This window comes from Schistocerca piceifrons, chromosome 2 (assembly GCF_021461385.2).
Source record: "Schistocerca piceifrons isolate TAMUIC-IGC-003096 chromosome 2, iqSchPice1.1, whole genome shotgun sequence".
Taxonomy (NCBI): domain Eukaryota; kingdom Metazoa; phylum Arthropoda; class Insecta; order Orthoptera; family Acrididae; genus Schistocerca; species Schistocerca piceifrons.
Window position 1 is genome coordinate 660252125 of NC_060139.1, and position 24300 is coordinate 660276424.

Below are 24300 nucleotides of genomic sequence, written 5' to 3' on the forward strand. Positions count from 1 at the left end.
TCATGTCAATGGTAGTGTTATCAGACATTATAGATTACAAAAAGAGAAAAAAAAGCTGAAAGTTGCCTTGAATAATATGCCACAAAGATACAAATTCAAATTTTTACTACTGACATGATTCTGTGATTTTCTCACCATTAAAACTAATTTCAATCCAAATTTTAGAGTTACACACTCTGTAATTTATAGTACATAAAAGAACATAATATTTGTCCATCAGGCATATGTCTGACACTTTAGTTCCCAGAGCTATCCCTATGCAAAGCTTGAACCATCAGAACCAATGTTCTGAACAAATATAGCACACCATATCAAAGGCAAATCTCTCTATGGAGCAAATGTGATTTACATGATTGTTGTATAAGTATAATATCCTTACAGGAACAACTCTTTAAAATCTATGACAACCCTTATAAAGACCACTGAATACCTTCATTGTGTGGAAAATTATTATTTTTGTTACTTTACAGTTATTACTGACAAAACTAAAAAATATTTATACACAAAATGTTTCACTTGAGGGGCACAGAGGATCAAGATCAATAATCTAATGGAGGGCTAGTTCTGCAAGGTTTGCAGGCGAGCTTCTGTGAAGTTTGGAAGGTAGGAGACAAGGTATTGGCAGAATTAAAGCTGTGAGGACGGGGCGTGAGTTGTGCTTGGGTAGCTCAGTTGGTAGAGCACTTGCCCGCGAAAGGCAAAAGTCCCGAGTTTGAGTCTCGGTACGGCACACAGTTTTAATCTGCCAGGAAGTTTAATAAACCAATGAAAAGCACAAATTATTTGGGAAAAGGTAGAAAATTGATTAGCACTAACCTTGAATTCTCCAGGCTTTGCGTTCATTGCTCTTGTCTTCATCACATCTAATGGCTGCGTGAGTGTTGTTGCTACTGCACCCTGCAACATTCAGACATGATTATTGAGACACACCTCTCTCTCTTTCTGTGTGTGTAAAATGTCTTAATTACATACTGGAAGTTATCTGCAAAACAAATAGTTTGAATTTTGATGGAAAATTATATTAAAATTCACATTCCTGGTATCAGACTACATTAAACTGGATTGTGTGTGTATTGTGTATTGAACTGGGGACCTAGAAACGACGGAAAGACTTCGTCCTGCCATAGCCCTCAGTGGTTTATAAACTCGCAACAGGCCACAGCAGTCCACCCACCTCACTGCCACCCCACACCGAACCTGGGGTTATTGTGCAGTTTGGACCCCAGTGGACCCCTCCACCCCAGCAATGTCTCATATCAGATGAGTGTGGCCCCAAATGTTTGCAAGATGTATGAGATAACCTGTTGTAAGATTTCTTATAAAAGGATAATGCATATGCATTCATTCATTCATTGTGTACTGTAGATCTTAAGGATGTGGAATAAATCAAGTTCACAGGGAGAAGCAACCACTGTTGGCTACGTCTGTAAAATATACTATCAACAAATTATGACTAGTGATAATCTATTCATACTGATAATTATTGTAGATTATTTTATGTTCATGTACACTATATATTACAAGAGAAACAACTAATTTGATAAAAAAAAAAAAAAAAAAAAAAAAAAAAAAAAGACATGGCTTTTTCTCCTGTAATGCTCAGCTGCTGAATTTATCCAACACTTCAAACAAATCATTTATGTGACTTCACACAAAGCTTTATCACCTGTCTATCGTATTTACTCGAATCTAAGCCGCACTCGAATCTAAGCCGCACCTGAAAAATGAGACTCGAAATAAAGGAAAAAAAAAAAAATTTCCCGAATCTAAGCCGCACCTGAAATTTGCAACTCAAAATTCAAGGGGAGAGAAAAGTTTTAGGCCGCACCTCCATATCGAAACAAAGTTGGTCCATTGTAATGCGAGACACAATTTAGGTCGAATGAATGACGATACAGCTACAGTAGTTTGGTTCGCATAGTAAGCTTAGCAGTTAAGCTTTACCAGGTAGTCATTGCTATGCGTCAGGTGCTCCATCAGTATTTATACGAGTACCCTTCCTTTTTCACGTGCTCTGTCTGGTTTTAATAAATTGCTTATTTTGCTTTGATCTGATAAGTGCCGTTTTCTTTGTTATAGGTGTTCACGTCACTCTAAGATGAAAATGCATTACTGTACTGGATCATGTATAGTTTGTCGCATTCTGATAGTGCGTGTTTACGGCCTCTCACCGCTCGCGGCACAGTTTGCTTTCCGTTAGCGAAACAATGGCAAGAGACTGCTATTTGTTGTTACTTACACTGCTGCTTTCTTTGATAATGATCAACAAGAACCAAATAATAGACTGCGTATGATAGAACACGTTCTGAACGAGAGTTGGCAAAAATTTTTCTCCTTTTGAGAATCTTTGCGGCCGCTTCTTTAGTACATCAAATTCTGCACAGAAATTAGTCATCTTAGATTTAAAAATCTAGTCAGTTGCCGTGATTCATTTCTGACTGTATCACTATTAGGCATAAGAATAATACGAATATAAACATGACACGATACGTGTATTCTTCCGCGTTTGCTCTCTCTAGTTTCGTAGTTTATTAGGCAGACAGGATTTAAATGAGTTAGCAGCAAACACGAAAGAATACATGGCAAAATGTTTATATTTGTATTATTCTTATGGTGAAGAGAATACTGCATGTGATTCACATTTCATCAGGTTCCTATTAGCAACCATCTCTTCTCACAGATAGGAAAAAATTCAGAACGTAGAGTTGGTCAAATTGACAAACATCCTAAACAGTCTTGCCAGTCGGATTTTCGTAGTACATTGAAATTCTGCTACATTCAAAGATGAACAATACGGAATTTGTATTTACCTCGTTGGATAATGTATGAAAATGCAGTGGTCGAAACTCGGGGCGGAGAAAAAAAAGCTCGTCTTCCACCTTTCTTTTTTTTTTAATTTATTTACTGACGCAGAGGTTTTGGTGCCAGTATTTATCTTTGTGCCTACAAAGCATGCCTGTGTTATGTGGAATTTACATCCATTAGTATAAATATACTGATAAATTGTAGAAGTGATATTAATGAGGTGTTCTTTTACTTGTTTTTTTTTTCCTTAAAAATGTCTGGGGACTTCCAATCATCTGTCTGATGCCCACTAGCTGCCTATTAGAGACTTTTACACCACAGTATAAAACTCAACTCTGAATCCTTGGGACGGATGCATAGTCTAAATAAAAATTACTTGTACTCATCATATTGGGGGTTGTGAACTGCAGGTGCATCTAAATTCAATCTTGTTATTACCAACAAATATTGTTACGTATTGATACATAAGCGTAAGAATACCTAAGTCCTTGAAGAGGTTTCTGCAAGAAGTTCAATTATCAGCATTAGACAATACTGTATCTCATGAATGTACAATAAATACTTTTATGCCATAGGACAGCTCTGAGTGAAGGCATCAAAAGTATGCTACCAATCCAGTCCGCAGGTCAACACAATGACAGAGATTTCTGATTGCAAATCAGGCAAAACTCAGCTTTTTGGTTAATATTTCCACATGCTGATGTAACCTCAGTTTATAATTATCTAGTAATTTCACACCTGAGACTTTATCCAGTATGTGCCCACTGATTTCTACATCTAGTACCTGTAAGTTTTTTTTACTTATTTGCAATAGCAGAATATGGCTTCTGTAATATTAAGGGTTAAGTGGTTGGCTGTGAACCAATTGTAAGCCCTTTCCAGTATTCTCCTGTCGGTCTGGTATTTTGGGATTTACAGACCATAATATGTGAATTACTATAAGAATTAGTAAACTAGAGACACTTTAGATGCCAAGAATAAAAAAAAATTAATTTTATTGCTGGTAAAAGGTTCTGGCAGACTCCTATTCTTTTCTTTAACTAAGTCATTATTTGGTGGTACAGTTAAATATTTCATATATTATAAAGGCACAGAGTTCTAGTACTACTAGAGCAAAATAACACAATATAACATTAAAATTACAGAGAGACAGAATGGCTGACTTTTCAGTAGACATATAATTTAAAAATAGAAACATTCACTGCCTTTCACAACTGTTAGTTCTTACCTTATGGAGAACAGAGAGGTATGTTGGGGACAGTTGGAAAGGATGGGTTGGTCACTTAGACACTAGGCTAAGAAGGACCTGTGTGTTGTGAGGATAAGCAGAGACAAAGAAGGAGCTGGAGGTGGCAGACAGAGTAGGAGGTCAGAGAGAGAGAGAGAGAGAGAGAGAGAGAGAGAGAGAGAGAGAGAGAGAGCTTTAAATGTGTCTATCAGTAATACATGGAATTTCATCTCTTGAAGCTAAGTAGTGACCTATCAATCTGTCTCTCTGTAATTTTACAGTTTTCTCAATGGAATTTTCCTTTTGATACAATAAAATTATAAATTATCTTGGATTTGACCCAACAAAATATAATAACAAATATTCAGAGAAGAATCTGGAAACATGGCAGACCATCATAGGTATTTTTACATGTAGGAATTGTTGCAGCATCAGCTGCAGGCAAAACTTCAGAAACAGCCAAGGTGTGAGCAGGCCCACCATAAATGAAACACTTGACCTGGGTGCTAAAAATATGCTGGTGCAGCATTTAGCAGCACAGCAGTCTACCATAGCAGTGGAATGTGTTACTTCATGCTGAGGCACAAAGCTACAATTCTACAGCCGTCCATGTGATGGGGAGTGAGCTCCTGTGATACCCTATGCTCTATCCACCAATCAGCAGCACTTGTTCTTGAACTGCCAACCTCTGCCAGCACCATGACAATCTCTGTGACAGTCATCAGTCCAATGTTTGGCCTCACTGCTACGACCTCACCATACACAACTATGTGAAGTTGTTTATCTACAAGCTGCCAGATTGACCTTACATTTCTGGGTCTGAAACTGGTACCGTCAAGAGGAGGCCACTCTCAGGCTGTCACCGCCTGACTTTCTAGCCGACTCCAAGGGTCGTTGGTCGAATGCAGGGTGTTTACTCGCCCTCACCTGCAGTATATGCGAGGCTGGCCATACTGTCACTGGCGATGAGCTGACTCCGGCTTCGCATCAGTAAATCCATTTGTACTTTCGGCTGTGTTATGCTGAGGCGGCATTCCGCCACCCCAGTGTTACATCCACCATGCAGTTCCTGGGTACAGACATCAACCTCTTTGATGGAAGCTTTGATTAATAATGAATGTTGTTATTGAGTGAGCACTCTTGATTCCACACTTAACGCAGTATTGGAAGACCCCACCCAGAGAACCCATACATGCCATTCTTGGGCAGAAGTGGCCATCCTGGCTAGTATGATGTCAGTGTTGCCTTCTGCTCTGTCACACCATCACAGGGCCATGAACAGAAGAGTACACTAATTACAGCATGCACAGAAGCACTTAAGCAGTCATCCTTTCCACACACTACGTATAAATGGATATGTGATACAATGGGAAGTACCCTCTTCCACGGACTTCACAGTAGTTTGCCGAGTATATGTAGAAATATACGATGTAAAAGGGAGATCAAGGTTTAATGTCCCAGTAATGGTGAAGTCAGTAGAGACGATGTTCAAGTTAAGACTGAACAGGGAAGGCAAAGAAAATCATGTATATCCTTCAATAAAAAACATCATGACATTCATCTTACTTAATTTACAAATATCACAGAAAGCCTAAATCTGAATGATAGGTTGGGAATTTGAACCCTGCTGTTCATGAATCATGCCTTAAATACTGCACCACCTCACTCAGCCATAACATACAGGATGTTCATAAATTCCCAGTACAAACTTCTAGGACTTGTAGAGGGAAGTAAGTACATAATATTTTGAATAGGGCCCATGTCCGAAAAGTGCCATTTTCATGCTACAACTACACTACTGGCCATTAAAATTGCTACAACACCAAGAAGAAATGCAGATGATAAACTGGACAAATATATTATACTAGAACTGACATGTGATTATATTTTCACGCAATTTGGGTGCATAGATCCTGAGAAATCAGTATCCAGACCAACCACCTCTGGCCGTAATAACGGCCTTGATACACCTGGGCATTGAGTCGAACAGAGCTTGGATGGCGTGTACAGGTACAGCTGACCATGCGGCTTCAACACGATACCACAGTTCATCAAGAGTAGTGACTGGTGTATTGTAACGAGCCAGTTGCTCGGCCACCATTGACCAGACGTTTTCAGTTGGTGAGAGATCTGGAGAATGTGCTGGCCAGGGCAGCAGTCGAACATTTTCTGTATCCAGAAAGGCCCATACAGGACCTGCAACATGCTGTCGTGCATTATCCTGCTGAGACGTAGGGTTTTGCAGGGATCAAATGAAGGGTAGAGTCACGGGTCGTAACACATCTGAAATGTAACATTCACTGTTCAAAGTGCCATCAATGCGAACAAGAGGTGACCGAGACGTGTAACCAATGGCACCCTATACCATCACGCCGGGTGATACGCCAGTATGACGATGACGAATACATGCTTCCAATGTGCGTTCACCGCGAAGTCGCCAAACATGGATGTGACCATCATCATACTGTAAACAGAACCTCGATTCATCCAAAAAATAACGTTTTTCCATTCGTGCACCCTGGTTCATCATTAAGTACACCATCACAGGCACTCCTGTCTGTGATGCAGCATCAAGGGTAACCACAGTCGTGGTCTCTGAGCTGATAGTCCATGCTGCTGCAAACGTCGTCGAACTGTTCATGCAGATGTTTGTTGTCTTGCAAACGTCCCTATCTGCTGACTCGGGGATCGAGACGTGGCTGCACGATCCGTTACAGCCATGTGGATAAGATGCCTCTCATGTCAACTGCTAGTGATACAAGGCCGTTGGGATCCAGCACGGCATTCCGTATTACCCTCCTGAACCCACCGATTCCATATTCTGCCAACAGTCATTGGATCTCAACCAACGCGAGCAGCAATGTCGCAATACGGTAAACCGCAATCGCGATAGGCTACAATCCGACCTTTATCAAAGTCGGAAACATGATGATACGCATTTCTCCTCCTTACACGAGGCATCACAACAACGTTTCACCAGGCAACACCGGTCAACTGCTGTTTGTGTATGAGAAATCGGTTGGAAACATTCTTCATGTCAGCACGTTGTAGGTGTCGTCACCGGCGACAACCTTGTGTGAATGCTCTGCTAATCATTTGCATATCACAGCATCTTCTTCCTGTTGGTTAAATTTTGCGTCTGTAGTATGTCATCTTCGTGGTGTAGCAATTTTAATGGCCAGTAGTGTATCTGAAAACATGTTGGTAATGCAGCCACTTTCACAAGTAACTTATTAGGTGTGACCCAGTATATCACTTGTTTTAAATTCCACTCATTAACAACCAAAAAACTGCTCATTTAGTCATCAATGGGTTCTTTTCAACATGATGCAGTTGTTGCATAATTGTGACAAAAATGGTACACCATGGAGTCATATATTGTGGATGGCTGGTGACACACAGCTCTTCCGTTACCTTGAGCTTCACCATATAGAAGGATCATGTCTGTGTATTCTGCAAATGTGTACTCAAGCACGTTGCTACAACACTCACAGAGACAGGTCAGAGAGGTAGGATGGACATTACACGACATCAGCCAATCCCATGTAAGCATCCCCCCCCCCCCCCCCCCCCGATTACACTGTTGCATACTTTCCTAGAAAACATGTTTTCAAATATCTGTAGCACAGAAATGGTACATTTCTAGATATGAGCTCCAATTCAAAATATCATCTACTCTGTCCCTTCTGCAAGGCCTAGAAGTTTGTAACATTAATTTCTGAACACACCGTATATCGTGATACATGAATGACAGTATTTGAAAATTCTGATTAAGGGACTCGACTCTGTCAGAGAAATCAATAACGATGCAGGATATGAGCAATCAGCTTAACCTACTGATATGACCGTAAGTAATAATGAAATACTTTTGCACAGTTTCAGGGTCTTTACATACTACGAGCACAAATATGAAAGGGTGTAGAAGTCTCAGTTTCTGCACTAGGAGAAATTATTTAATGCATCAGTTATGTACATACAACAAATTTAAATTTCATATTATAGGAGTAATTAACACAATAATTTCTACAAGTACTTACTGCTGAAAGACTAGCAAGAAAGTGTGTGGTGAGGTTGTCTGACATGCCAGCATATGTTAGTAGCAACATTTTGAATTGATCATAGAAAGAGAGTTGTCCAATAGTCATGAGTACAGCACGACCAGTGGCAGTGGATGCCCCTGAGAACAGCCGCCGTAGACCTTCTTCACGAAGAACTCTAACTACTCCGTCTAGGGCATGGCGGTAGCTGCAAAATACCTACTTTCATTAGTATTAATACATGATATGAAATACAGGTACAATATTTAAAGAGAGAGATATCAAACATTCATTTAAAATAATGGAAAGGTACAGACCACTAGTGTACACAACCAAATAAGAGAAAACTTTCAATTCTACTTTACAAAAGTGAGTAAATTATAACTATTCAGAATTTGTGCTCCCATTATATTTCAGTACGAAGAAGAATCATTAGGGATATGGAACATAATCTGGAAATAAAGTTCTCTCACAGTACAAAAATAAAAAGAACTGTTAATTTGAAAACCTGTATTATTTAGGAGTTGTTTCTTCACTACTATACACTTCACATTCATCCAGGTACAAAATATTTCACTTGTGATACAAGTGTTGATACTGATGCTGCACAGGAACAAATACTGCATTGGCACATGGCAGTCACCATGACACTCTGGCCTGTTGGACAGGCAGGGCAGCAGGTGGTGCAGTTTTAACTGAGGATACACTATGTGAGTTGGGAGTAGGAAATGTCTGTGTCATTGATATTTACAAAATATCAATGTTGAAAACTTAGGCATCAATGTTTAAGACCAATACTGAACTCTTTGTGTGCACTGTAACACTGATGTTAAAGACAAAATATTGACCTTTGATGATGACAAAAAACAAGGCTACTTGTTATCACCGTCAATAATTTTTTTGTCATTTAAACAAATCTTTTTAGGACATGTCTCATAATGACCTCATTACAGTGGTTAAAGGATTAAAAATAGCATTTGGAAGAAACAGTCAGCTACAGGGTTTTGCACACATGCTCATCTGGTAGCAAAAAACTTTATTGAAAAGACTGACAAACTGCTTGAGTGGATTATTGCTGTGAAAATAACTGCAGTTTGGCTTCAACAAAGTGTAGTAGCAAGTGATGATCTAAGAAAAAACTCATACCTGAACTGTAATTCAAGAAGTATCCACTATGTGGTATTCAGTGTTTTATTCAAGTGAAAGATTTTTTTCCAGCTGTGGCAGGTAATCATTAATATCATTAAATGCCATGCTAGTGCACCACCCAAGCTAACAATCACAGGCATCGCAGATCTGACAGATGGCTGTGACAGTCTGCAGCCTACAGAAGTGGCTGCTAATTAACTTTGCACAATAAAGTACATTGCATGCTGTAAACCAATCTTAATAACAAATATGTTGAACATCAAAGTATCTGACATGCATCCAGTACAGACTATTGCAGAATATCTGAAGAGTAACATCATAACACAAATAAAAGAGAGCTTAATAGCAACCGAACATTTTACAATATTAGCCACATGAACATCATTGTAGATTAATGACATACACCTGAGAAAAGCTTTAGTATGTTTGAAGGCAATTAAAACCATCAGAGATTTGGTTCCAGTTGTTGTAAAGACTGTCAGTGACAATGTGCAACACATTGTACATTACAGGTGAACAGAGAAACCATTTTGATTTATGGAGTGAACATTATAAAATAATACCCAAAAAGAACCATTTCCAAATTGAAATAGAAACAATGATTTGTTATCTGAAAGACAGCCTTCCAGATCTTAAACAAGATATCTTGGATGCGAAATCATAACATCAGTACTATCAATTCAAAGACATAAAAAATTACACAGAAGTATTTGAGTTTCATACCACAGCATCAGCTACTGAAAGCCTATTCTCAAAAGTAGGTTACGCTCCCTATTAACACCACAACAGACTGAAGAGAAACATCTCTCAAAACTATCATTGTTATAGTCTTTATACAAAATGTTATGGAATATGTCATGTTAATTAATACTGCATTTACTGGTTAACATATGTGACGGTAGATGTACTTGTATGTTGCTTTATATATCATTCTATAAATTCATCATTTAACATGTTTTGGGGTTTGGGGTTTATCAGCCATCAATGTTTGAACACTTATGATGGAATTGAGATCATCTTCGATGATGACATGTCAACATTGGACATCCCTTATTTGGGAGTGGCCTTAGAAAGAAGCCTGAGAAAATTAATCAACCATTTAACATGCAAGACTGTTATGCCAACAGAATCTTCTCACATCATTGTGCGCGAACTGCAACTGAAACCTTACAAAGTAATGGTAGTGTATCACTGACGAATTCTAACACTATTGCTCGATATGGGTACTGCAACTGGGTACTGAAGTCCATGTATATTGCCAAGGCTGATCTTAAAATATTGCTTTCTTCTGATGAAGCATGGCTGCTTTTATCAGTATATGTGAACTCGTAGAACTATCAATTGCTGGCATTCTAAAATCCTCATTAATTACATCAAAGGCCTCTGCATGATGTGAAAACAGGAGTGTGGTGGCCAATTACTGAAACACTGAATACTGGACCAACCTCTTTCCAACAATCTGCAACTTCTGATACATGTCTGAACAATGTCTTAGAACTTTTTTCAGAGAACTAACCACTAACAAAAAGACCCACAATTATTTTATGCAGCACAATACAGGAGCTCACATTGCCATTGTGTTTATGACAGTATTAATAGGTGTTTTTGATGATAGGGTAATTCATGTTGCAGTAATTGCATATGTCTGAAACAATTGGATCTTTTGGTTGAACCCCAAGACCATGTGCAGTTTATTCCAGTACAAGGGAGAGACAGCACAAGTAAACTGCCTTATTCATGGAACTCTGATATGCTCTTACGCTACAGCAATATTCACACAACTGAACCTCTCTCTCTCTCATTTTGAGCTTAGTAAAAGAAGAAGCACCAGTTGCATTTCTCTAAATGAGTGCAGGGTGAAACATCAAAAGTAGTAAATAAGGCAATCAAATGAATGAAGAATGTATAGAAATGTAACATTATGCAAGTCTCCATCTATCCATTCATTCAGTAAGTGCAAATGACACTGAAACTTTCAAACAGTACTTCAGAGCAGAACAATATCTAGATCTCTGTAATCACATAAAGGCAAATTTGAAACTAAACATGTAGTACTATGTTCCTTGGAGAATGAATTCTGAACATTACGAAAAGTAAACGATGTACTTGCAACTGTGGACAAGAAACGGTAAAAGACAAAAACTAATTGGGCAGAAATATAACTTGAACCATGCTTGAGGCATAGAAAGTGAAAGAAAACATAAACATCAACTAGTCAACAGGGAGCATTATAGCACAGAAATGGAAGGGGTGACCCAAAACATATTCTTTGAACAGACAGTAATTACATTCACAATGAAAGTATTACTTGGTGCAATAGCGATGAACAACACCAGTCTCTGTTTATCACAAAGCTAGGTTAGAAACAATCATGCTGTAGCAACAATAACAATCACAAAGACTGACAGTAGAGCTGGCTGGAGGAAATTACATATTGAATAAACTAGGCATTCAAGCACTTTATTGTAGCTCAAATAGAGAGGGATGCATGAAACCATTAAACATCAGATGTCAAAAGAAATAATTTAGCAGTGAAACAGCACTGCCTCAAGCCACACTAAATGGTTCCTCTGTAAACCTAAACAGGATTTCTCACAGCATCCTTGCACAATATGGTGATACATCAAGACTAGTTCAGAAATAAAAACTCACACACACATCAGTTACAAAGGCAAAATAAAAACCATAGTTATATTCAAAAGAAATTTTGAAAGCCATAGTAATAATAATAATAACAATAATAATAATAATAATAATAATAAACAATATTCTGAAAGGGGTAGATCGCTACTTGTAAAGATGACTGCAGACCAGCACAATGAAAAGATTGTTACACAGAAGTTTTTGGCCAGAGTCTCTTTCTGAAAAGAGAAATTCACACACATTCACACAAGCAAGTACACCTGCCATATACATGACAAATTACCTCCAGCCACTCCATCTAGAACTAGAACAGGAACATGTCGAACGGGAGCAAAAATCCAAAGTGGGGTGGGGTGGGGGGAGTGATAGCAGGGTATAGTGATGGAAGAGGAATCGGCACTGCCTCATGCAGCATGGAGGGACTAGAGGTGGTAGGTCAGGGCTGACAGGCACAGTGTCGGTAGGCTGTGTGGGAAGGAGAGGAGGTGGAAAAAATGGGTAGTGGAAAGGAGAGGAACAGAGAGAGGGTAAAAGACTGATGGGCGCACCAGCAGACAGCAGCACACAAAGAGGGTGAGGGGAGTCAAATTGTGAGAAGGTGACAGGACAGAGGGCACAGAAACAGCTAGTTGAAGGGTGTGGGGACAGTAGATTACCAATGGGAAAAAAAATTATTATTACCATCAACCAATCTATTCACATCAAAGAAAATGGAAATCATATAGTAAATTATTACTAACTTTCTTCGTAATTCAGGAGATAATTTGATGTCATTCTGCATGCGTACGTTAACCAGGTCTCCAGGGGTGCCAACAAAGCCTCCAGCAGCACCAGCAACTGCTGCCATTCCAATCCGTTGGTAAAAAGGTATTGCTTCACCAGATGGGGCGACAGCCTGCTTTGTCACCTGCAATCCATACAATGCCTGTTGAAGTCTATATGATTTTTCACATTAGTATCTTCACATTAATAAATGGAAATGATAGCAATGGACTGGCAAAAAAGTTATTTCCTCAAGTTTCCACAATGTGATATATGAGGTATTCACAGTTACTGAGATAAATGTACCAACTGAATGCAGAATTTCCTGACTGCTGAACATCCAATGCCAATGTGGTACTGAATGGAAACACAATATCTCAAAATTAATTAGTAATTACCACCACAAGGATCATAACCTTACCTCACCAACTGCGTACATAATAGCAGTGGTGTGATCAGTTGCGTTCGCTTTTTTTGAGCTGCAGAACATCAGTATTTATTTCCTTTGTCTGACACAGCATAACTGCCATAAACTTTTATAGCAGATTTCAATGATGTTGCAGTTGATAAACTAGTAGATAAACTGTGGGTTATCTGACCTTTTGAGGCTATCTGAAACTACCACATAGATTTGAAATGGGCATTATACTAAGAGATCTTGCAGAATTCTCATCGGGGACACTGTGTTTCTTACACTTACACGATGATACATTTCCATCCTAATGGTACTTGTGGTTAGTAGTAACAATACTGATTTAGGATGAAATCTACAATTCACAATCACAATACTAGAAGTAAAAATTATTTCATTGTAGGCTAAGCAGCCCTATCTAGGATTCAGATTGGAGTTCTATATTCCGGCGCAAAAGTTTATAACAGGTTGCCAGTGCAAATGAGACATAAAATTGAAATTCCTCAGGTATATAAAACCACTCCTATAATTTATCAGAAGATTTTATTTTAAATCTGTACAAGTGGTGTTCAATAAGTAATGCAATGCATTTTTTTTTCTCGGCCAGTTTAAGTTGAAAGAAATGTGGAATTTGTTCTGGCACATCGTGGAACATTCCCGCTTCAGCACCTATGATGTCATGAAATTCCAATAGGTGGTGACATTACACATAGCCTTCAAAATTGCACCTGTAATGGAGGTATGTTCCAAGCAGAAAGCTGTCACTGAATTTCTTTTTGTGAAAAATTAGCATTATGTCTCCACAAAAAGGCAAATGAACTTCTCCTTTTCCATGACAATGCAAGGCCTCACACAAGTCTGTGCACCTGAGCGGAGATCACAAAACTTCATTGGACTGTTCTTCCTCTTCCGCGCTATAGCCTGGATCTCGCACCTTCCAGCTTCCATCTGTCTGGTCCAATGGGAAGCAGCACATAGATGATAGCGAGGTTATTAATCCAGCAAGACATTGGCTCCAAAGCCAATCAGTAGACTAGTACCATGCAGGCATAAAGGCCCCTCCAAAAAGGTGGTGTAAGATCATTGCACTGAATGGAGATTACATTGCAAAATAGGGTTTTGTAGCCAAAAGAGTGGGGAATAATATGGTGTATTGGAGTCCTGAATTAAACCAATCTGCTTTCATAAAAAAATGTGTTGCATTACTTATTAAATGACCTTTGTAATTTTCACTTCTCTAGTGCATACACAGCTTATGGCATCCTGTGTAAAGATATATAAATGCACTGTTTGAAATGTTCAATAAAAGCTGCAGCTGAATTATGCAAGATCACTAGCGGTGACATTTTTCAAAGTAGCTGCTTTTCTCCTAATAAACACTAACTTTAAAATAATTTTCATAATTATCAGTATGAGAAGATTTGAAGTAATTATAATTTGTTCTTAATATACTTCACAGAAAAAGCCTGCTGTAGCTGTCTCTGTCTGTTGATGTGTAACTTGACTCTTTCCACATCCCTTCCTTGTGAGATTTACAGAACATAATGCATGAATTAATCAATTAATTGATTAAAAGTACAGCATCACCGTGCTTGAAACTCTTGACTATATTAGCAAGCTGATATAAGGAGGAGCCATCGACAGAAACACAGGGCTTTGCCCAAGTTCAACTCCAGGGTTAGAAAGACTTTTGGCACCACACTATGCATGCTAAAACTCTCTATAATGTTTCTAGTGACATTAAAGCACTGTAGATCTACACTGCCTGAGACAAAAATTGAAGCAACCAGAATACATGGTCAGGCGTCAATGTAACTTCGTGCACTTGCACACCATCAGCGAGCATGTAGAAAGACTGAGTTGAAATTCTCTGTGACACGTAGAAAGTACACCAGAGTGGATGTTGTCCATGTTTAGTATTGTTACTAGGCCTGGTAGAGTATATAAGGGATGTAAGCAGTGTCAACTGCTGAGTGATCACTATGAAGGGTGTGCAGATGCCACATATTTGAATGAGATGGCATTATCAGCATCTGACAGAGTTTGAAAAGCACCTCATCATTGTAGGACCCCATTTGGCTGCCTGGTTGATTTGTGTGATATCTACATTTGTTGGGAATTCAGGTGTGGCAATGGCCAGATGTTGGACTGCATGTGAACATGAGAGCAGGCATACCTGTTGTCAATGTCAGATTGACCTCATCTGACCACAACAACAGAGGGTTGTCATGTTGTGCATGAAGCACATTGCAACCCCTTCACATCTGCACCTGCCATCTGGGAACAAATAATGGTCTCCTTGCAACATTTGGTGTCATTGTACCCCATTGGCAGGAGACTAAAAGCACACCGGCAAGGGAATTACCATCAAATGAGTAGGCTGCTGTTACATCAAAACCCAACACGTGCGGCATGGTGGAGTGACTGGGAAGCAAGGACTCCTGAAGAATGGCATCACATTGTGTTCAGCAATGCATTGCTGTATTGCTCTACCTCAAATGACTATTGTTGGAGTGCACAGCAGAAAACTGAGGAGAGGTCAAATTTTTTGGAGACACACATGGTGTTACTCCTGGCATCACAATATGGGAAGCCATCAGGTATAACTTCAGGTCATGGCTGGTAATGACTGAAGGAACTCTGGATGCAACATGTTATGTCACAGACATCCTGCAGCCTCATGCGTTACTTCTCATGCAAAAGAATTGCGGTGCCATTTTTTAATGTGTGTCTACGAACAGTCTGCATTATGTTGATGTACTCCTGTGGCCAGCAAGGTCCTGAAATCTCTCCACAATGGAATGTGTGGGACCAGCTCGGACATCAACTCCATCCTTCCCGCAGCATTATCCAGGATATCTAGAATGAGCCACAACAGTTGTGGGCCAACTTCCCTCAGGAGAGCATACAATGGCTTTATGAAATCCTTCCCAACCAAATCAGTGCATTCATCCAGACCAGATTTGGGATGAGGGAGCAATGCTATACTGGTGAGTTTGGTCACACTACCAAGTTCTTTGTAAATGTGACTTCATTTTGTAGTCACTGAAATAACATTGCACACCCTCTTAACCTGTAAATTTTTATTTCGTTTCCTCCTAACCTTCCAGGTGCTTTGGTTTTTTTTTTTTTTTTCTTTGTCATCTAATAAATTGTCCTGGTTGTTTCACATGTCACCATTCACATGAAGCCTCATGGCAGTGTAGCAGAATCATAAATTTTTCAAGTTTTGAAAATTGAGGCACTTATCAGCTTTAAAGAATTGATGGATAGTGAATGAATCAGGGGGCTGTGAAATGGGTAAGTAATAATGAAAACACTTGCCCCATGTACCAAAATGATGTTATACTTCATCAATCCCTTTCCATGAAATATTACAATGTACATTAGAAACTGGCTTTAACCATCTTTCTTCAGCCCATACACAATAAATTAACTGCAACTTGCTCATCCATGTCTGGAAAATGTTCATCTTAAAGTGATTACATGCATTATTAAAAAAATTACACAATTTTAAAGGACTTAAGCAACATAAATGGTAAAAAGGATTCACTTCAGAAGTTTAATGTATGGTGTGAAATCTAGTTACAAACCTTAAATGAAGAAATACAGCATCTGCACTGAGTCCAAGACAAAGTTTTGAATGATTGCATTAACACTTTAGTTGCCACAGACATGCTTGCTATTAGTCGTGCTGGGCTTAGTCATTATCACCAAATGTTTCTACCTGCAATAAGTAGCCTGTGTCTGAACATCTAGTTGGGTTACTCAAATGGTCTGCCTTGCCCTGTGTTGAACATTTTTGGAGGGAATTTTGCACCCTCCCCTTCTGTTGCTCTAGGATTAGCCACCACTGAGACAAAAATTATTTTAGGTGTAAAAATTTGTTTCAGACTTTAAAGCTTCTCTGCAAATTTGTGGATGTTACAAATTCAAATGGAAATTCCAGGGTGGAATAACAACGATATTATGAAATGGATAGACTGCTTTCACCACACTGAGGAGGAGCAGACAGGTACAATGAAAGGAAAAAACTATCAGTCTTTTTATTGTGCCTGTCTGTGAATCAATGCTGATAGCTTGTTGAAACATAAGACTGTAGTGTTATACCTGCTGTTATAGATACCTTAGGCTTGTTGCTTTTAGAAACTGTAGAGGACTTACCAGTTAATCAACACTGAATCATTCATACTCACTGTCGTTCTTTGTGAGTGTCTTAATGATCTCCTCCTCAGTGCAACAATGATGCATTGTCATTTTCTTTGTAGAACAGAATACAAGGGAAACAGAATGATGGCAATCCTGACGAATGGTAATACATGAAGTGAAGACCAAGTGCAGCAAAATGAGATCACAACAGACAAATCTATCCAAAAGCAACTTAACAGCCAGAATTGTGAAAAGTTACTGACATACAGGGCAGAGAGTCTGCTGTACACTTTAACTCAACATCATTCAGATACCTGTGTGTGGTGCAACTACATTCATTATTAGCACTCAGGGGTCAGTAAGGAATCCTAGACAGCTCATCAATAGCAATGAAATAAAGCCCAGAAGCCATGCTTACACTTGTCTGCAACACCTGGGGAACAGCAGAGCATGATGAATTAATATGTCAATAGTAGTCAAAGAGTATTTACAGTTAAAAATGAGTTACAGAAATAGAATGATAGCGTAAATTCCAGGATAGAAACAATAAACAAAAAGAGAAAAGATAATCACTTATTTGCGGTTGACTGACATATAGCATAGAGATGCACATACCAACAGAAAATTTCACTAGCTAGTGAGTCAGGTATCACTCTTTTTCCAAGTATCAAGTATTCACTCACTCACCCCCCCCCCCCCCCACACACACACACACACACACACAAAACCCTCTAGTTCCCTGTGTCAGAACCACAAACACCCAAACTGATTTCCCTGCAGTGAATGTGGTATCTCTCTCTCTCTCTCTCTCTCTCTCTCTCTCTCTCTCTCTCTCTCTCTGTGTGTGTGTGTGTGTGTGTGTGTGTGTGTGTGTGTGTGTGTGTGTGTGTGTGTGCGAGTCACTGACTTAATGTACAGGAGAATCGTCAAAACACAAAAACTGGTTTATGATTTTCCTTATTGCAGAAATATAATGTACTGTACTGATTAATTAATTAATTAAGCAATTAATAATGTTTCTTCAAAAGTAACAACCTTTTAAAATTTTACAGCCCTAAGTACTTGCTCTCTCTCCTACTCAAATTTACAGGTTGTCATTCACGAATTCTTCTACAGAACTTTCACAGATTTTTTAGAAGTGGGAGACATGATTTTCTTTGCCCAACATTATGCATATTTCTAATGATGGTTTTCTAAAGTTTTAATATTCAACACACATGGGTTGAATTACCCAAAATACAATTCCATACCTAATTACTGGCTCAAAGTAGCTGTAATATACTACTTTTCTTATGCCCATACTAGTAGCATTGTACAATGTTCTTGTTGCAAATGCTAGGCTATTTAATTTATTTGCAAGGTACTGTAGGTGTGAGTCCCATGAGAGATTTTTATCCAGTTGCATTCCTAGGAATTTCACACAGCTTCCTGCAAATACTGGTTTCTGTGACTGGCCTGAGTATCATTTAATTTTTTGCTTGTTTTGTTTTGAACTGTGTTAACTGAGTATTTTCCATGTTTAATTTTAACATGTTTACATCAAATCAGGTATCTAGTTTTAGAGAGCACTTAACTGAGAAAAGATAAAAAAGTTTTAATTCATCACATATAATAAAATTACACAAGGAATGAGTTATGTGGTCCATTCTGTATTGTTTCATCACAGCATAATCCCAGTATGCTGATTCCAACAGTCACTGAGTGATAATACAGAAAAATGCTGTGAATGAATTACACAACTATCTCATTTCAGAATATCACAGAACATAACAGTATTACACCATAAATAAGAAATTTTGCTAAAGAACTTAAATGAATGGTACAGCATAACTGTGTAAGACATGGGTTTCAAAATCGCTAAATGAGCTATTCTTGCTGACGTTTTGTAAAACAAAATATGGAACAAGGCCCAATGATCATTTGTCGCTGCCTTTTATGTTTCGCCAAAGAACAACATGGACAGACTATAAACAATAATATACTGCTATTTACTTCACATAGAGATGTGCCACTGAACAGATCAACAGTAATGGAAACAACTGGAAACAATGATAGTATGGAAACATCAAAATGAAATCTTATGTTGGTTAGGCATCACATTTCATGAGTTAAGAGGGCAGATGGCATAGCTATTAAGCACAGAATGTACAAGCAACTGAAAATTTCTTTAAATGTTTGCATAGTTCAATTTGAGGAATCACAGAGAAACAGATAACCTTGCCTCACCATCATTTCCCAAAGCCCTCAACATGCAAATTAACCTTACATCTGCAGAAAGAACTGCAGTCCACCATCTAAAAACTGATCCCAACCTTATAATCCTATCTGCCATCAAAGCCTCCACCATCGTTGTTTTGAACCGCAAGGATTACCTGGCGGAAGGACACCAGCTGTCAGCTGTCAGATACTTCCACCTACAAACCTTGCCACAGTGACCCAATTCCAGTAACCCAGCAGGATCTACAGTCATTACTCAAATCCTTAGGCCCATCCCAGAACCTCTCCCCAGAGTCCATCTCCCTACTGACCTCTACCATTCCCTAAACTCCCAGCCTCTATATGCTTCCTAAAGTCAATAAATCCAACCACCCAGGATGACCCATTGTGGCCGGTTACTGTGCCCCCACTGAGAGAATCTCTGCTCTCATAGACCAAGACCTTCAACCTATTATCCAGAGCCTATCTTCCTATATAAAAGATACCAACCATTTCCTCCACTGACTTTCCACAGTTCCTGTCCTTTTACCACACGGTGCCCTGCTCGTCACTATTGATGCCACCTCCCTGTACACTAACATTTCTAGTGCCCATGGCCTTAATGCTATTGAACACTACCTTTCCAGACACCCTATGGATTTCAAACCAACAACCTCCTTCCTAGCCGCCATGACCAACTATATTCTCATCCACAATTACTTCTCCTTTGAAGGCATTACCTACAAACAACTCCGGGGTACAGCTATGGGCACCCACATGGCACCATCCTAGGCCAATCTATTCATGGACCATCTAGAGAAATCCTTCCTGAAAACCCAGAATCCTAAACCCCTCATCTGATTCAGATTCACTGATGACATCTTTGCTGTCTGGATTGAAGGTGAGGACACCCTATCCACATTCCTCCAGAACCCCAACAACTTCTCCCTCATTTGTTACACCTGGTCCTACTCAACCCAACAAGTCACCTTCCTAGATGTTGACACCCACCTCAGAGATGGCCTCCATCCATATCAAACCCACTAACCACAAGCAATACCTCCACTTTGACAGCTGCCACCCATTCCATACCAAGAAGTCTCTCCTGTACAGAATAGCCACCCGTGGTCATCGCATCTGCAGTGACAAGCAGTCCCTCTCAAAATATACTGATGGTCTCACTGAAGCCTTGACTGACTGTAATTATCTTCCCAACCTTGTACAAAAACAAATCTCCCATGCCCTATCTTTCCAGTCTCCCACCACCTCCCAAAGTCCCACAGTCCTGCCACAGAGGAGCATCCCCCACGTAACACAGTACCATCCAGGACTGGAGCAACTGACTTAGATTCTCTGCCAGGGTTTCGATTACCTCTTGTCATGCCCTGAAATGAGGAATATCCTGCCCACTATCCTTCCCACCCCTCCTACCGTGGTATTCCGCTGTCCACCGAACCTACACAATATACTCGTCCATCCTTACACAACCCCTGCTCCCAATCTCTTACCTCATGGATCATACCCCTGTATTAGACGTAGATGCAAGACCTGTCCCATACATCCTACTACCACCACCTATTCCAGTCCGGTCACTAACATCATCTATCCCATCAAAGGCAGGGCTACCTGTGAAACCTGTCATGCGATTCACAAACTAAGCTGTAACTACTGTGCTGCATTCTACATAGGCATGACAACCAACAAGCTGTCTGGCCACATGAATGGCCACCGACAAACTGTGACAAAAAAACAAGTGCACCACCCTGTTGCTGAACACGCTGCCAAACATGATATCCCTCATCTTAATGACTGCTTCACAGCCTGTGCCATGTGGATCCTTCCCACCAACACCAGCTTTTCTGAACTGCACATGTGGGGACTTTCCCTGCAATACATCCTACGTTCCCGTAACCCTCCTGGTCTCAATCTTCATTAGTCACTTTCCTCACCCATCCAGCCCTTTCCCTGTTCCCAATCCAGCACTACACAACCGTCATTTCACCGCCACTCCCAGTCTTTCAATTTCTTTTTATTTATCTCCTTTCCACTACTTACACACCCTCCCCCTCCCCTCCCCATCTTTGCTCCTGCCCTCCATCTAATCTGCAGCACTTCACTGTCCACCACCCCCACCATACTATCCCACCCCCTCCTCACCCCCGCCTCCTCCTTACCCCCATTGAGTCGCCACTCCCATCATGCATTGGAGCTGCTTCTCACAGTGCGGTTTGAGTTATCTGAGGCTGCAGACGTGTGTGGAAGTTGTGTTAGCGTGAGTGTGTGTGTGTGTGTGTGTGTGTGTGTGTGTGTGTGTGTGTGTGTGTGTGTGTGTGAGCGTGTGTATGTGTGTCTATTGCAGACAAAGGCCTTACTGGCCGAAAGCTAAAATAATGTAAATATCTTTGTTGTGCCTATTGCATCTCAGCATCTCCACTATATGGTGAGTAGCAACTTTCCTTCTGTAATATTGTTACATTCCATCCTGGATTTTCCATTGTTTGACATATAACATTACAAATATGGAACTTGGGAATGTTAACTCCAATAATTCTACTAATGATGAGTATAGAATACTCAGGGAGACAAGTATAGTTTGTTCATAAAGTTCTGAATGATTTTTCAGGAAGGTATGGGAAGAGGATGAAATAAGCTCCATCCACAGACCCACGGCACATCGATGTGATGGTGTTGGGGGAACAAGCCACACATTCATCATGCAGTGTTGACACTCCACATGTGTTTACTGATTTGGCATGGCAGGACACAGCAATCACTTCACAACAGCTAAAGTACACATGGGTACTATATTACCTGACTGCCATTGTTAGTAATGGCTAGACAAAAAACATAAGCAAGCCAAAGTCAGTCAAGAACTAGGGACCACTGGTTGAGGATGTTGTGTGCAAATAACAGTGAAAGTACTGACACTATTGATCACTTTATAACTGATTTGAGACTTAACTTAGTAGTTTCAAAGGTGCTAACATTAGGCTATATTATGTGAAAAAAAACCTAATGATATGCTGAGAGAAAAAAATGCAAAGAAGGTAGGTAAAAGGTATGGTACAGTATAGTAAGCAAGGTACAAGGAAGGATGTCATAAATGACTTATTCTCAAAAAAGAAGGAACAGATGTAAGAAAAAACAGGATATATATATTTACGGCTATGTCTGCTTTGATACTAAGTTAACGTTCAATATTAAGTATTAGTGTCAAGAATAGAAAGGGCAGATGGTTTACACCATGAACAATGTCATTAAATCCTTAAAACGATGGCACCAAAGTGTTTCCTTACATGAAAAGAATTTATAACAAAACTTTTTTTAGAAACTCTGAAGGGTTTAGCACAGCTGTTTCCAAAATTCTTAATACTGAGGAAACAAACACAGTACTTCAACTCCTGTATAAGATTTGGGGAGTGGCTGATTTTATTTTGAACAAACTGTTTTGTGAAAACAGGAACATAATTTTTTGTTATCAGGCAGAAGCACAAAATAATTTTATATCCAAAATCACCAGTGAAAATTCAATGAACTGGTGCAATGAGAAGACTATATGTCTTGAGATAGGACAGACCTAGCATTTTCAGGTCTAGATTTTAGGCAAAACTAAAACAAAAATGAGGTTGTAACAACAGCAACTCTGTACTATTGTACATATAAGTAATTCTTTTCATCTGATTTTACAATAAACTTGTGTAGTTGATGTTCTCATTTCATTTCTTTTTGTTTCATGCCATTATGTTAAGAAAACTGTAAATAAGTTTCAATGTGAATATTAATGTTTATGTCAAATGTCAAGTAATATTGTAATAGAATTGAAATGTAACAAATGTTGAAACTGTTGTAAGATGTTTAAAATTGTAACTGTGCATCTGGTCCATACATAGGCAATGTGTTAGGATATGTAGCATGCAAAACCTCGGGTGAATACCCAGTCTGTCAGGGAGCGGTATAAGGTGGATGGCAGGCGAGCGCGGGAAAATGCAAGCGGGCACTGCACGGCACAATGGGCACAGTAGTAGTTGGGAGTTTGGCACTGGTTTGAGCAACACCTTCTGGAGCGAGGAGGCTCTCCTGGAAGATATAACGTCACTGAGCCTCGGGTATGCTGTTCCAACGCCACACAGCATGGAAAAATTCCATAGGCACCAAATGGAAAAGTATTGAGACGCTAAGAAGAATTAAAGTGCTGATACGTCAAGAGCCATAGCTGTGGTTGTATGTGTGCTCGGTGCCTCGCCATCTCGCCGCCCGCCAACTGCCGCATCGATACTAGCAGGTTGAAACTTTTAGTACTGTATTTGTATGGATCAGAGAGTGAACTGTGTTTGTTTGGTGCAATAATAACCTAAATTTTACCAGAACTTTTCCATCATTTAATTATCCTCACAACTAACCTAGACAGGGTCCTTTCCAAACGTTGTGCAATCTGAGTGTCCCGAACTGAAAATTAAAAATTGTGTTAATAATAATTATTTGCAGAACTAGCTATATTAGAATGGCCTTTAAAGAAATGTTTTGTTAATGAACCAGTAAATGAATAGCGAAGGTCTAACGAAGTTGAAGGATAACTTTAGTATTGATATAGTAATGAAGTTTATTATTTTGAGACAGATTTAAAGGCATTTAAATGAGCAGTAAATAAGATGAAAAGAGTAGTAACTTATATACTGGAAATCTTGAATGAATAATAAATTCAGTATTTTTTTTTTTTTTTTTTTTTAATACAGTGATCATAACAGTTTCAGGGTACCCCCCCTCATTCATTTGAATTCTGAAGTGTGCTAAATTGGTTTGACCAGCAAAAGTTAAAGTTAATATAAAAGTCAAAATTTATCAGTGTTTTATCTTTATCAAAATTGACATTTTGTGTGTGGCACGAAAGTACAATTTCTAGGGTAACCTATGCCCGATTT

The 24300-nt window shown here is 39.3% G+C and overlaps 1 protein-coding gene across 3 annotated transcripts in view; it reads right to left on the reverse strand.

The window, feature by feature from the left end:
• Window positions 1–24300, reverse strand: part of LOC124776984 (mitochondrial dicarboxylate carrier-like) — a 58917-nt gene that overhangs the window by 7830 nt on the left and 26787 nt on the right. For all 3 annotated transcript variants that reach the window (XM_047252226.1, XM_047252228.1, XM_047252227.1), the window contains exons 4-6: window positions 12603–12769; window positions 8071–8278; window positions 817–897 (exon numbers count right to left, since the gene is read on the reverse strand). In XM_047252226.1, the coding sequence (XP_047108182.1) occupies window positions 817–897; window positions 8071–8278; window positions 12603–12769 (456 nt within the window). The remainder of the gene's footprint in view (window positions 1–816; window positions 898–8070; window positions 8279–12602; window positions 12770–24300) is intronic.